A 15,337-nucleotide genomic window follows, 5' to 3' on the forward strand; every position below is an offset into this window, starting at 1 on the left:
GCTGCTTTCGTGCATTACTGAGTTGATTAGTTGCAACAGCTTAATTCACTAGCTGGCCCTCTACAGAGGGTGTTTCTGATAGAGACCAACATCTTGATTTTACAGGTAGGAGAAGCCAAGTTGGCAGAGGGCATGAGCTTCATCCAAACCCGCACGGCTGGAGGTAGTGGCTACTACCTACTACTTTGACTCAAGTAGTTCCTGCCAAACCCAAGGCCTTCCCTGGCTGACCAGCCTCCCTGCGCCAGCTTGTCCTCTGACCCCCACCCTCCTTTGACACTATACACTTCCACCACACAGATGCCACTGAGTCCTTTACTAACACACCAGCTGGCGCAGAGCCATCAGGGGGTTACCCGCCAGGAGTAGAGGAGGAGGGCGGCCTGGCAGAGCGCGTCACACTCTAGGTTGGCCAGGAACAGCACCTTCAGCTTTGTTTCCACGCAGCTCCTCTCCTCCAGCCTGTTGGCCAACAGGGCTGCAGCTGATTGGTGGAGGAGCCAGCTAATCATCTTGTCTAATTTCAGATTCTTCAGGGCTAGGATGTGCTCGCCCCAGAGGCTCAGATGAAGCACGTTTGCAGCTACTCGGGCAGATGGTCTCTGCAACAGGAAGGGAAGCGGAGGCTCAGGACAGCACCTACTTTGTTAGTGTCCCTTCTCTGGCCCCAATCCAAGTCGCCCTCTGCCCTGCCCCTTCCTGAGACCCTTCCCTCTGCTGACACATACTGGCAGCTCTGCTCAGGCTCCAGGCCTTTGCAAATGTATAGCTTCGAATGGCCACCTGTGCAGTGTTGGGATGGCCTTTGGGCATGGAAGGCCAGTGGGTATGGCTCTGTCTGGTCCCTTGTACCAGGCTGGGGTATGCAATCCCTCATCACTTGATAACTGGGTTCAGGCACTAGTCTAACAGGCCTTCACTGTGCACCTGCTGTGATCAAGACAGCAGGCCCTGTGCAGCGAGAGGTCAGCAGGAAGCGCTGCGACAGCAGCTGAGGCTGCCTCAGCTCCTTCCACTAAGGAGTGCACCTGCTGCTCCAGTATGGCTTCAAATACACTGGCCTTTGTGTCTCTTTACAGTAACTTCCAGATCCGCTCTGGAGTTGTATTCTCACATCTGTCTGTTTAGATCTCAGCTGTTTGCATAGGTTACGTCTCCATTAACCATTTCTCAAAAATGCATCCTCTTCCCTCTGAGTAGCTAAGAAACTAAACAAGCCCAGAAGGGCTGGGGATGCAGCTCAGTGGGGCACACTCATCCAACATGTGTGAGATTCCATTTTGAATCACTGGCACAGCAAAAAGTAAAACAGAATTAAAAAGCCAAGAAGAGTTGAACTGCTGGAATTCTGACTAGATCTGGTGGCCAGCTCCCTTGCTTATGTTCATTCAAAATTGATCCGTGTTCTGGACTTGGCCTTTACCTGTGCAGTACAGAGGCTCTGCCTGGCGCCTTAGCATTTGTCCAAGTCTGAGTTTGCTCTAGAGCGTGAACTGAGACCCACAGAGTCACCCTGAGAGCCGGGGGACAGCCTCACCTTGTTGGTCTCTCGCTGGAGCAATGCCCTCACCAGCTGCCTGGTGTCCAGAGGCACTGACTCGGGCAGTGCTGGTAGTTGAGCCTCTTGGTAACTGCGGCTTTCAAGGTGGGCCCTGCCCTGGCCGTAAAAGGGATTGGTGAGCCCGAAGATTTCATAGGCGATGGCTCCCACCGCCCAGGCGTCGGCCTTGCTGTAGTCAATCACTGCTCTGGGGCCAGGACAGGCTGTGGACACCTGCTCAGGAAGTGGAGGATGAGAGGTCATGCCACTGGCAGGTTTACCTGTTCATGCTCCTGTGTTGTCACCCAAGCCTGGGGCTAATCTGAACTCTCAAGGAGCCCAGGATCAAGTGACTTTTGGCTTAGACCTAGAAGGATCTGCTGAGGCTGCCGACTGGATGCTGGCAAAACAGACACTGGGAACAGCAGGGAGACCCAGGTTAAAGCACCATGACAAGGAGGGAACCTGGGGTCTCTTCTGTCACTTACGGAGAACATGGTGAAACACTTCTGATGGAGGATGCTAATGGTGAGACTCACCTCCGGAGCCCTGAGGCAGCCGTTCCCGCCCAGGTCCACGTACCAGCTGGTGAAAGGCAACTGCAGGCCCACACGCTCATCAGCCAGGCAGCAGCCAAAATCAGAGATCACCAACCAGGGGCAGCCGTCTGTGAAGGAGCAGGCAGAGGTAAGCCACCCCTTCTCACCCTTCTTCCCTCTCAGACCCTCCCAGGTCCCTATGAGAGCCACCAAGACATGGGTCAGTGAGCTAACAGGGACTGTACTGGCCCAGGAGTGCAGACCAGCAAGGCCTGGATGGAGCTGGCTCACCCAGAGCAGAATAGGAAAGAGCCACACCAGGGATGCGGAGGTGCCAGTCAGGAGAAAAGGCCCACAGAGTCCCCAGGCAAAGGACTAGATAAAAGTTGGCCGCCATCTAAGTAACTGTCTAATGATTGATTTTCTGGTAATTGGGGTTGTCCCAAGACCAGGGGAGCTGGCTTGGCTCCAATGATCCCTAAGGACACTTCTACCTCAGGAGTCTTGCATCTGAATTTGAAACCCTAATAAATCTAAAAAAACAGGTGCATTAGGAATTGGTTATTTGTAAAAAGAATTCAAATGGTTTCTTTTAAAAGCTAGGTTTTTTAGTCTTTTAATTGCACATTTAATTCTTTTAAATCTTCCATTTCAAGAATTTATCAGATGTGTGAATCTCCTTTGCAGCACCACGTGGCTTCTGCCTGAATGCTTCTGGGATTGGAAGCTCATTGCTTCCAGGGGCAGTTGGGCTGGCACTTGGACAACTCTTGCTATTTGAAAACTGTTTTTTGTTTTCTTTGTTTTATTGAGCCAAAGATCATCTTTCTTCTACTTTATTCAAGAAAAATTCAAATAAAGTTTTTTATAATAATACAATAAATAATAAATGCAGCACTAGGTTCTTGTTCCAGAAGTGGGCAATGGGGAGGGACTTGGGAGCTGTTACAGAGAGCCTGCCTCTGGAGGAGGAGCTGCTTGTCTCGTGTGAATGGAGCAAAGTGAGGATAAGATGACTTAGGACAGAGCATAAGAATCAAAACGGACCCTGAGGGTCCTAATGCCCCAGCTCCCCGCAGCGCCTGAGGGTAGGCCAGAGCCTACCTGCGTCCAGCTCCACAAGAATGTTGTCCGACTTGAGGTCTCTATGTGCGATGCGCTGCTGGACCAAATGGTCCACGCCTTCCAGTAACTGCAGGGTCATCATGGTGGCCAGGCGGGGACTGGGAGTGTTCACACGCAGGTACTGGCGCAGGGTACAGGGATAGCTGGTGGGAGGTGACAGAACCTGTGGCCGTCATACAGCATGGCCCCAGCACCTAGGTCAGTTAGGATCAGGCCTCTCCTCTTCCCCTCCCGGAGGCTTTTTAGTTCCTTTTTCTCACATATTCTTGTGGTCCCCACCCACCCACTGTGCTGACGTTAGGAAGGGCTGTGGCTCCATGTGTTCAGAGTGTTGGTGAGATAGTTCCTTCGGCCGAGGGGGAGGAGGAACTACTGTTTCAGGGCCAGGTGAGCCACAGAGAAGCGCCAGGAGCACCAGTGAACAGTGTTCTGAAGGTGACATTTTGTTTTCAAGAGAAATCATCCTAAAGCCAGGTCCATGCACACTCTGCACCACTTATGCTAACCCTAACCCTAACCCTAATCCTGAAGCCCCAGGGAAAGCCTCCGAGGGCAGGGACCAACTCCCATCGTGAAGACAGATAGCTCCTGGGTCCTGCCACTTACTACTACTTTTTTTTTTTTTAATATTTTTTGGTCGTCAATGGACCTTTATTTTATCTATTTATATGCAGCGCTGAGAATCGAACCCAGTGCCTCACACATGCTAGGCAAGTGCTCTGCCACTGAGCCACAATCCCAGCCCCCTCTTTTTTGCCACTTACTTTTTCATAACGAGGAACAGCGTGCGTCCATGGCCCAGGCCTTCAGGGTGCAGACAAGGGGGCAGCACGTCAGGGTAGTCGGTCAGGGCCCCCGGCAGCAGCGGCACAGAGGAGGTGAAGGCGCGGACAACCCGGATGATGTTGGGGTGAGGAGCTAGCTGCTTGAGACCTCCCTTGGATTTTCTATTCAGCCAAATGGGACACATGTATCAGAGACACCAGTTGGAAAGATAATGATCTAAGGCCACAGCAAATACAGGTTTTCATTTATCTACTTATTTATTTACTAAATATTTATACGTTTGCCATGTTCTAGGTTTTGTATGTAGGTGTTGGGGTCAAAACCCTGATGCAGATGGCTGACCACATTTGATGGCTCCCCCGATCCCTCCTTCAGCCCATCTGTCCCTCCCTCCATCTCCATCCCTCTCATGTAGCAGAACACAGTGGTGGAAAGACCCTGGTGTCATCTTGGGTATGAACGGCAGGTGCGCGCTGTGGATCCTTGGCCAAGTTACAGTGCAAAGGGGTCTAAGGCAGTAACATCCACATGAGGTTGTTAAAACACATAAAGTACCCAAAATCACATTCAGCAGAGCAAACAGCAAGTATTGGCTGTTATGATTTTTTTAAAGATTTTTTCTTTTTAGTTGTAGATGGACACCTTTATTCTATTTGTTTTTATTTTTATGTGGTGCCAGGGATCGAACCCAGTGCCTCATGCATGCTAGGCAAGCGCACTGTCACTGAGCCACAACTGAGGCCCTAACTGTTACAATTTTTTGATTCAACTAATGTCTACTGTTTTCATACTGTGTACTGGACATTGTGCTAGTGTGTGGCGGAGCTAATCAGAGGACAGGCAGAGGCCCTACCTTTATGGGTTTGTGATCTAACAGGAAAGCGATGCTCATTGAGTAATTATTTTAGCTCTGTAAGGACAGGGACCTTGCCTAAGTCGTCTCCATGGTATTTTTAAGACAGGGTCTCCCTGAGTTGCTTAGGGCCTTGCTAAGCTGCTGAGGCTGGCTTTGAACTTGTGATCCTCCTGGCTCAGCCTCCCAAGCCTCTGGGATTACAGGAGTGAGCCACTGTGCCCAGCTGAGCCTGTATTTTGGATAGGATGGCTCTGCCTGCTGACTGGCCAAGGGTGACCACCTGCCCCAAGGGCAGTGAGCCTATGGCACATCTGAGGTCTGAGTGGTTAGTGGGGACAGGTAGATTCTCTCTTTACTTAGGAGCATGATGAGGAAGCCTGCCAGTCAGCAGTGGAGCTGAGGAGGAAGGACACCACGGGATATGATGGAGCCATGGAAAGCCAAGAGGGGAGCAGCCTCGGGTTGGCAGAAACAGAAGAGCCACGGGAGGAAGAGGGAGGCTGAGGGAGAGAGGAGGCTGCGGAGGGCAGAGGTGAGCAGAGAAAGGAGAGAGGTGAGGCTCGCCCCGTCCCTGTGCACGCCGAGCCTTGTGGACATGTCCACGGTATGTCCTTGTGCTGCTCCTTCTCCTGTGTCACTCGTCCTACTCTACGCAGCACAGTTCCTGCCCTCGGGTCACTGGGTAGAAGGAGAATGAGGCCCACAGCAGGAAGCTGTGGGGCCCAGCCAGGTGTCTGAAGCGGACTGGGCTGAGCCAGGGAGGTATGTGGGGCTGAGGCTCAGCTGAGACCTGCAGCGGCCCAAGTTCAGCAAGGTGCATCCCCAGGAGGTCCTGAGGCACTTGGTGTACTCGAGGAAGGAGGAGACATAGGTGGGGGAAGTGGTGAGGGCCTGTCACAAAGGCTGTCCTGAGTCCACAGCTCTGAGGCTAATACACCTGCCACAGCCTCCTGTCTCTCGGCAGCCATGGGGAAGGGGGGTCGTGCTCCACGGTACAGCTGGACACGGGCACAGGCACATCAACCTCAAGCCAGTGGTGACACATGCCATGACAACAACCCAGGGAGTGACAGGGACCCCTGCAGAAGGAAGGTCTGGGCAGGTGACGTAATGCTCACAGCTATGTGGCAGCACCAAGTCGGCTGACATCACAAAAGGGGCCACCTGCAGACACTCTGGGCCCAAGCAGCTGACATTCAGGAGTCCCTTCTCCCAACAAAGGGCTGCGGGGAAGGGACGGTCCTAAGCCACCTTAGCCACTAAGTGACACAGGACACTCAGCCTCAAGGCAGCCCCCGAGCCCTCAATGGCTTTCTACTTGGAGCCCTTAGGTTCCTATCTCTGGCTTCTTGCTTTTCACAGAACTGAGACCTATAAAGCAGCTCTCCTGTCAGAGCTGCAGTGGCCAGACACAGACATTAAGGGGAGCACAAGTGTCTTCTCCGTCCCCAGTGTGACCGAGGCTTCACTGGGGCCTGCAGATGGGACTCTTGGGCTGCCATCCACCTGCTCCTCCCTCTGCTGAGAAAGCATTTTTCTTTGCTCCTTTGCGTAGGTGACGCCCCTTCCTCCTCCCAAGGACAGCTCAGATTGTTCCCCTGCCCCTGCAGTGTCCCCCCTCCCTTGGCGACCAGACATGTGCTCTTCTAGAGTTTACTGGGCTGGGCTTGTTGGGTTCTGCTTCGGCACTGAGAACTCCTGCGGGAACACATTGCTTTTGCTTTTTAAAAGCTCTTGGCACTATTAGGTGCCTGCAGATGTTACTGGGGCTTCCTCCTATGGGGAGAGAGCTCATTTGCACCACGAGGTGGCGCTGCACCTGTGCATTGCTTTGCAGGAATCAGAACTGCATCCCCACTGGGCATGTCTGGATGCCCTTTTCTCACCTGCTCCAATGTGAATGAGCCGTCGCATCACTAGTTGGGGTCAGAGGATCCTCAATCTTTCCCAAGCTGAATTACCCACTAATTGAAAATCCATCAACCATGATGTTGATGGGTGGCACAGTCAACACACCGAGTGCTGAGGACACTGGTGATGATTTTTCTCTCAATCCACAGTGGTTATGGTGGGCATAGGAGAGCTTACCTGTAAGTAACTGCTCCATACTCCCCAGTCAGGGCCACTCTGCTAGCTGGGACCAGCTCCTGGCTCATCTTCCTAAAAATGGCTTCACTGGAAGAACCCGCCTGGAAAACATCCACAAAATGCATCCAGTTACACAGGACCAAGTGGGTTGCCAGTACAGCTGCCGCCTAGCTTTGGCTTTGACTTTCAAGATAAGATAAGCAGCAGCAGGCCAAAACTAGTTCCCTCCAGGAGAGAGAGGGGAGGCGCTATCCGTGCCAAATCAGAGGAGGTGTCCCATGCCCCTGGCAGGTGAGGTGCAGGAGGTGAGGCCAGCATGGCCAGGACACGGGATGCTTCTTCCTCTCCTGGATGCCTCTGGTCACCACCAGCTCAAAACTGACCACTGGGTCACTAAGTCTCATTTTGCAGGCTCCCTTTGGCAAACAGACTAGAGCCAGAAAAGCTCCAACTGGATTAATTTTTCAGGATCACAGGGCAGCCTTCCCCATCCCCCAACACAGAAACCCCAGGAGGAGGAAGAGCACCTGATTTTACCCACTGCATTACGAACAACTCCCAGGACTGCACAGCCTGTTAAGAACCAAGAAAATCACATAACAATCTGCAGTCCTTTACTCTGCAAACGCGACACCGGCCATGCCCACCAGGAAGTTTGATTCCAAGACTGGAGGTTTCACGTGCAAAGGACTCAACTGCTTGTTAGCTGTTGACCCAGCCTAATAACCTTCACACCCAAAATTTACCAAGAAACCACACTCTTAGGGCACAGCATGAGCTGCTGTCCCCTTTAGCCTGGAAGGATGCTCTGGGCAGGAGAGAGAACCCTGGGTCTTGATTAATTTTCTGGACCCATCTTTCAATGGCAAAGCTAAGACATTAAATAGAAATCTTTTGGTTTTGTGTGGAAAAATACTCCCAAAGCCTTGAGTTCTTGTGAGAGAGCTGAGAGCAGGGAGGTGACAAGCAAGCCTTTAATCTGGAGGTGGGGCTAAGGGGGTTCAGAGCAGAGGAGCATGATTCCTCCTCTCCTCGAGGCAGGTCACAGAAGTGGGAGGGTGGAGGTGGAAGGGAGAGTGGCCACATGGTGACCAGAAATGAATTAAACACCCATCTAGGCACCTGCTACTCAAAGTGTGCTTCACTGACCAGCAGCCCTGGCATCACCTGGGGACTTGCTGAAAAGAACCTCGGACTCTCTGGTCCCATCCTGACTTGCTAACTCTACCTTTGAACCTGATCCCTAGGTGGGCTATGGAGAGGTTATAATTGGAGAAATGTAGCTTGATTCTCAAAAGAGGACGAGGAAGCCTAACCACATGGGCCCCTTTCCTGTGGAGAACCTCTGTCTTTTCCTAGGTACTTCCAGGAAAAAGACTCCACCAGGTCCGCTGTGATTGGCATTTTGAGAAATACCTACTTGGGAGAGGAAAGGCTCTGTCCTTACCGAGATGTTCCACATCATCTTGATGGCGAAGGGAAAGGCTGGGGCTCCCAGAGCCTGCTCCCCTTCCTCTCCTTGTGGGCCTCTCCCTGGAAGAGCGCCGGTGGGCTCTGCCTTCTCCAGGTGCTGGGACAGGGCGGGCGTGGTGGCTTCGTACACAGCAGCGCTGCAGCCCTTGCCGATGGACTGTCCTATCAGATAGTCCTCCAGCCGGAAGCCCTGCCAGCGTTGCATGTCCATCGCGTCAGGCACTGGCTTGTTTTTCTGGGTAAATATTGCCTATAAGGAGAAAAGAATGCACTATGAGCCAGGAGCCTGCCCTGGCCCGGGGCTGCGTCAGAGAGGAACAGCGTGGAGTTTGACAGCTTGTCCTGTGTTGAGGCCATCCTGCATCTCTTTATTCAGAACAATCCTTCTCACACTCCTTCACTTCATTGGGGTCACCTGCTCAAGCCCAGCACAGCGTGGCCAGTCAGCCGCGAGGCCAGGGCTCCTGGGTCCTGCAGCGGTACATGCCCCTTGGCTGTCCTCAACCTGCTAGCTGCGACCTGGGCATCTGACTGTGGAGGCAGCTCCTCTGGGAAGCCCTCGCCTGCGGGAGCAACAGTGACCTCACTTGGGGTGGCTTGGGAAGACAAGCGGGTGAGATGGGGACCATCCCTGAGCTGTCATCATCTGGTCTTCCTTCCTCCTGGGAGGGCTCTGCAGGCCCACCAGAGCTCTGACAGGACAGATGGAGGCACAGGTGCTGAGGAAGAGAGGGCTGTTTCCCCCAAATCTGGGCTGTCCCCTGCTTCAGGTGGTGGTGACGTCATTTCTCCAGTCACCCAGGCTCTGCCTTTGCCCTTTGATGGTCTGATCTGCTGATGCCCTTTTCCAATTCCATGGTCAATCACTCACAAGCACCAGGTTGGAGAGCTGGTATGTTCCTAGGCAGAGCCCCTGGGGCACCCATCTCCACACTTCCCGTGATCACATGATCCCTTCACTGGCTCCAGGCCAGATCATACCACATTGCTTTCACATGTCACTGTCCACTCACAAACCTACCAGGAGCCGTTGAATACACTCGGCCCCCCATGTCTGCATCCCTGGATTCAACCAACTGCAGAAGGACTCAGAAAAAAACTGCATTGCACTGAACCTTTTTTTGGTCATTATTCTATAAACATGGCATTTACATCGTATTAGGTATTATAAGTTGTTCAGAGATGATTTACAATATGCAGAAAAGTGTGCAGAGGTTTTATGCAAATACTGTCATTTTAGGAGAGACTTGAACATTCGAGGACTTTGGTATCCTGAGGGGGGGTGCTGGAACCCATTCCCTGGATACCAAGGGACGACTGTGTCTGGTCCTAGAGCTTTGCCAAGCTGGCAAAGCTGACCCCTCAACTACCTCTCCTTGCTACCCTATCCCCACTGCCCGGGGCTCCGACTCAGCCTCTAACCCAGCCCTGAAGTCCCAGCCCATGGCAGCCTTCCTGCTGAAAAATTCCTCAAGTACTATATGCTACTACACTTTCACTATAACTTTGAACTTTTTAATCAAATTTCAAGTTTATAGTGCCTTGCCAATGAGTTTATAAACTCTATGGAGCACAATATTTTGTACAGTAATTGCATATCAACCAGGTTTTGAGAAATATGTGTGTGTATATCTTTTTATTTTGAAATAATTATAGACTCACAGGAAGTTGTGAAAAAACAGTACTAAGTGTTCTTTGTACCCTTCCCCCAGCTTCTTCCACTGGTGACATCTTATGTAGCAGTAGTACAATATCAAAACCAGGAAAGTCACATTAGTACACTAACTATGGCCCTTACTCAGTTGTCACTGTTTAAACTTGCAGAGAGAGAGAGAGAGAGACCCCCTGTGCAGTTTCAGCCATGTGTAGATTCATGTACTCACCACCACAATCAAGATGCAGAACTCTTCCCTCACCTCAAAATTGAGAACCCTCTGCGCTCTTTGTATCTGCACCATCAGCCGTGCCCCTGGCCCTGCCCCTGCCCCTGCGCAACCCCGAACCTGTTCTCCACCTCTGTAGTTTCTATGTCATGGAACTTATGGAAATGGGATCACACAGTATGTAACTTTCGGGGGCTGACTTTTTCCACCAAGCATACTGCTGTTTAAATTGCCTATAGTTACAGGTGACTAGTGTTACTGTTAAGTAGTACTTCATCATGGATATACCTGAGTTTGTGTAACCACTCACTTGTGGAAAGACATTTAGGCTGTTTTTGATATTATGAATAATGCTACTATGATCATTTGTGTTTAGGATCTTTTTTTCTTTTAAAAAAGTTCCATTTATTTAAGTTGTGGTGAAATCTGCATAACAAAGTTTACCATCATTTCTTTCTTTCTTTCTTTTTTTTTTTTTTTTTTTTTTTTGATGGTATTGGGGATTGAGCGATTGAATCCAGGGGCACTTTGCCACTGAGCTACATCCCCAGCTCTTTTCATTGTCCATTTTGATACAGGGTCTCGACAAGTTGCAAAGGATGACCTTGAACTTCAGATCTTCCTACCTCAGCCTCTCACCATCTCACCATTTTTTAAAAATACTGTTTTAGTTGTAGTTGGACACAATACCTTTATTTTATTTATTTTTATGTGGTGTTGAGGATCGAACCCAGCGTCTTGCATGTGCTAGGTGAGTACTCTACCCCTGAGCCACAACCCCAGCCCCCATCTTAACCATTTTTAAGTGTACAGTTCAGCAGCATTAAGTACATCCACACTGTTGTGTAGCCATCAACACCATCCATCTCCAGTTGCAAAACTGAAATTCTGTATCCACTAAACAACAGCTCTCCATTCTCCCCCAGTGTCTGATAACAAATGATTTACTTTCTACAAATCTGACACTCTAGGGACCTCTCATGAGTGGAATCATACACTATTTATTCTTGAGGTTCATCCATGTTGTAGCACATGTCAGAATCTCCTTCCTTGTTAGGGCTGAGTTACATTCTACTGGGTGCATATACCTCATATTACCTTTCCATTCATCCATGGATGGACACGTGGCTCACTTCCACCTCGATTACTGTAAACAATGCTGCTACCTTGAATGTGTTCATGTCCTTGATTTAAAGTTTTGGGTGTCTAATCAATGGAATTGCTGGATATGCTGATTATATTTTTGATTTTTTTGAGGAGTTGCTATCCTGTTTTCCATAGCAGCTACTTGTGTACAACAGGTTTTATGTGAACATGGTTTTTATTTCTCTAGGTGAATGCCTAAGACTGCAATGAGAGGGTGGGATGGTAAATGTGTTTAGTTTTGTAAGAAACTGCCAAATTACTTTCCATTTTATATTATCACACACTGTAACATATAAGAGATCCAGTTTCTCCACATCCTCACCAGAATTTGGTATTGTCATTTTTTTATTTTAGCTGTTCTAATAAATGTGCAGAAAAGAACTCATTATGTTTTAAATGTGTATTTCTCAAATGGTTCATCTGGTACCTGTATCTCCTGTTCTGCAATATATACCCATGCCTTCTGCCTTGTTTATGACTGGATTTAAAAAAAAAAAACAAAACATGCATTCATCTAGAAACAGGGAACAGCTAAGATCCTACTCCAGCCTGACCACATAGACTTTTAGTACTAGAATGGTCAGCTATGGTTGATTTTGTTCAAAATAAGTCATATTCCTGAATTTTTAATGTGAAATTAATGGGTAGTTAAAAAATTTAAGACAACAGGAGGATGAAGTGTGAGAAAAGGGTGTGTGAATGGTGAGCTTGGGAAAGGAAAAAGGTCTCTTTAATTTTAAGCAGAATGTATTAAATTTCCCACCCTTGGCTTTTGCCAGTTAAGCCATGCAAAAGACAAGGATTGAGATTGAAGATTAAGCCAGATGTCATATGTCACTCCAAACTAGTGAGTGCTCAAACGTGTGACACTCTGGTGATGAGGAACAAGAACTGGGCTGGAAATCAGGGAACACTGCTTGATTCTTCATCTGCTGTGTCCTTCGTCCCGTCTCTCTCAGCCCTAACCTGTAAAATTCAGGGCTACACTCACTCAGTAAGTTCCAAACTCCAGGAGAAGTACTGACCTTCCTCTAACAGGGTGGAATTCTGGCCGCCAACAGCCTTCAGGCTTGAACTGCAGAGCTGGCTGGGTCTGCAGCCAGCTCCTGCTGGCCTACCCTGCAGATTTTAGACTTCCCAGCCCACAGAGAGCCAAGTCCTAAAATAGATCCCTTTAAATATACGCACCCTTTTGGTTGTGTCTGGAGGACCCTGACTATGGAACTTTGGTTGAGCAGAAACAGAGGTCTCTGGCTATTTATTTATTAATTTTAAGAAAACCTAAGAACCTCTATGTGTCATATCCAGTTACCAGGGATCACTCTATACAGGTTAACTAAATGTTAGGTCTATTTTCTCCTGCCATTCATAGTTTTTTTTTTTTTTTTTGTGGTTCAGCTACGTCGTTACTGGCTAATCATTTCACTTAACCCGGGAGGCAGCCTGCCTTAGTGGTTAAGAGCATGTACTGTGAAAAACCAGAATTTATGCACTGCCTTTATTAGCTGCGTAACTTTGAGCAGATCACTTATTCTGAGTATCTGTGCTTCTCCAAAGAAATTGGGGGTGACTGGGCTCGGGTTGTGGCTCAGTGGTAGAGCACTTGCCTAGCAAGTGTGGGGCCCTGGGTTCAATTCTGGACATAACATATAAATGAGTAAAATAAAAATAAAGCTTCATAAACATCTAAAAATATTTTTTTAAAAATTGGGGATGACAACTACCTCAGAAAAGAGTGGTATGACTTTGCTGACATTAAACTTTTAGAAAAATTATACAAAGCCACTTGCCATGGTGTTACTGGAGCTATAATTAGCAACACGTCTTCCAAAATCTGTTTTGAGGAAGGAAAACAATAAAAGAAATGGGAGGTGTTGGATATTAGCAATGGTGAAATATACCAAACTTAACTGGTGATTTCCAAGGAATCTACAGAACGTTTTGAAACTGACTTTAACCTTCACCTTCCCCAACACCAGCTCAAAGCTCCTCCCCTCCCCGTTGACACCCCAGGAATCCAGGACCTACGCACTTAGTCCCGCCTGCCCCGCCCCTGGAAGGGTCCAATCACGGATCAGGATCCCGCACGCAGCCCCGCTCCAAGCCGGGCGACCCAAGGCCCGCCCCCCGCCCACTCCCAATTCCCTAGCGGCTCAGGGCCTGCCTCCAGATTTGCCTCCGCTCCTGGCCACGCCCCTTCTGGTTCAGGATCTCTCCTTAACTATAGCCCAGCCAACCCCGGACGAGGGCTCATCCATCAGCCCCGCCCCCGAACCGAGCCCCGCCCCTGCCTCGCTCAGGGCTCGCCCCACCCCGCCCAGCGCGGCTCAGGCCCGCCTCCACTCTTAGCCCCGTCCCGCTGGGTCAGGGCAGCTGCGCCAGCAGCCTGGGCTCACCTGGATCTCCTGACAGGCTAGCGCCGCCCGCCGGCCCTCCGCCTGCTTCTCCTCTATGAGGCCCAACCCCAGCCCGAAGGCCAGAAAGACGGCTCGGCCATAAGGGCCCGCGCCGCCCCGGGCCCGCACCACGAACTGCCGCTGGAGCCGCGCCGCCAGCCCGACCACCGACTGGCGGAAAAAGCGGTAGCGGTCTGGGAGTCCGAGCCCGCGCGGCTCTGCGCTGGGTCCTGCGGCCCGGCCCCGGCGTTCTCCGCGGCTCCAGCCGGCTGCCGGGCCGGGCCTTCCCCAGCTGCAAGCTGGGCCAGGCTTGGCTGTGAAGCGCAGCAGCAGCGACCGACCCAGCTGCAGGCCCCGGCCCAGCGCCTGTCGCACCGCCATGGTGGCGCCGCAACCCGGTCCCGCTGCCACCACCACAAGCGTCCGGGACACGGATGACAACAAACTTCGGGGGCGGTGTCTCTGCGCAGGCGCGGGCGCCAGTGGGCGGGGCGGGGCCACGGCGGTTCCTCTCCCCAGCTCACGAGGGCGCTGTGTGCGCACCTGAGCGGCGTGTAGCCTCCGGTTGGTTTGCACTTTGCACCCGGGTGGAAGGGTTGCAAGCTCAGCCAGTTTTAGATGTAAGCATCACTGGTTCTGGGCCAAATCGAGAAATTGAAATGGAAAACAAATATTTATCAACCACCATGCCAGACCTTTTGTATATTTTAATTTTTTATAGGCAAGTGACAAAAGGGGCCGTGTTCCAGAGCACGTGCAGGTATTAGAAGTTAAAGTTGCCTTAACTGTTGAGTCCTTGCCTTCCCCATTTCTTTTAGGCTCCTTTACAGGTCTGCGGCCCCTGGGCTTTTTGAGACCCCAAGTGAAATCTCCCTCAAAGGTTTTCTCTTATCTGCATGAGCGAGCTTTGGGACGTGGAGGGACTTGCCTAAATGCCTGTTACCCCAAACCGCTGTTCGGAATGGCTGATAAGCATATTCATTACTGAATGGCTTATTTTTTTCTTGTCCTTTTTTAAAAAATGGAATTTTCAGGTATACAGAAAAATAGGATCAGATTTTGGAACCCCACTACCCATCATCCAGCTTAACAGTTACCAATTGCTATTATTTTTCTTCACTTAAACCTTCCTATCCCCTGCCCCATTATTTTAAGGCAGACATCTGATTAATTCATTTGTTATACTTCAGTGTCTATTTATTTTTTTGAATTATTTTTATTAGTTTTTGATGAACTGTTTTATTTATTTGTTTGTATGTGATGCTGAGAATTGAACCCAGTGCCTCACACATGCTAGGTAAGCGCTCTACCGCTAAGCCACAATCCCAGCCCTCAGTGTCTAAGAGAGAACTTAAAAAAAATAAAAATAAACAATTACCTCTTAAAAATACATTAACTCCATAATAACATTCAATACCTACTGAATATTTACAGATTTCCTCATTATTTTGTATTAGTTATTCAAATTGGGATCCAAAGTCTAGATGGTTTATTTGTTTGGTGGA

General features: G+C 49.9%; 1 protein-coding gene across 1 annotated transcript; it reads right to left on the minus strand.

Annotated features, from left to right (window-relative positions):
• Positions 1-301: 301 nt before the first annotated feature.
• Positions 302-14,269, minus strand: PINK1 (PTEN induced kinase 1). The gene is made up of 8 exons (XM_081306255.1): positions 13,833-14,269; positions 8,382-8,657; positions 6,935-7,035; positions 3,969-4,151; positions 3,184-3,347; positions 2,080-2,207; positions 1,538-1,774; positions 302-602 (listed from the first exon to the last, which is right to left on the minus strand). Exons 1-8 carry the CDS (start codon positions 14,211-14,213, stop codon positions 345-347), a joined length of 1,728 nt encoding a protein of 575 aa, XP_081162381.1. The 5' UTR covers positions 14,214-14,269; the 3' UTR covers positions 302-344.
• Positions 14,270-15,337: the final 1,068 nt, after the last annotated feature.

This window comes from Spermophilus citellus (assembly GCF_964194105.1).
Source record: "Spermophilus citellus genome assembly, chromosome: 9".
Lineage (NCBI taxonomy): Eukaryota > Metazoa > Chordata > Mammalia > Rodentia > Sciuridae > Spermophilus > Spermophilus citellus.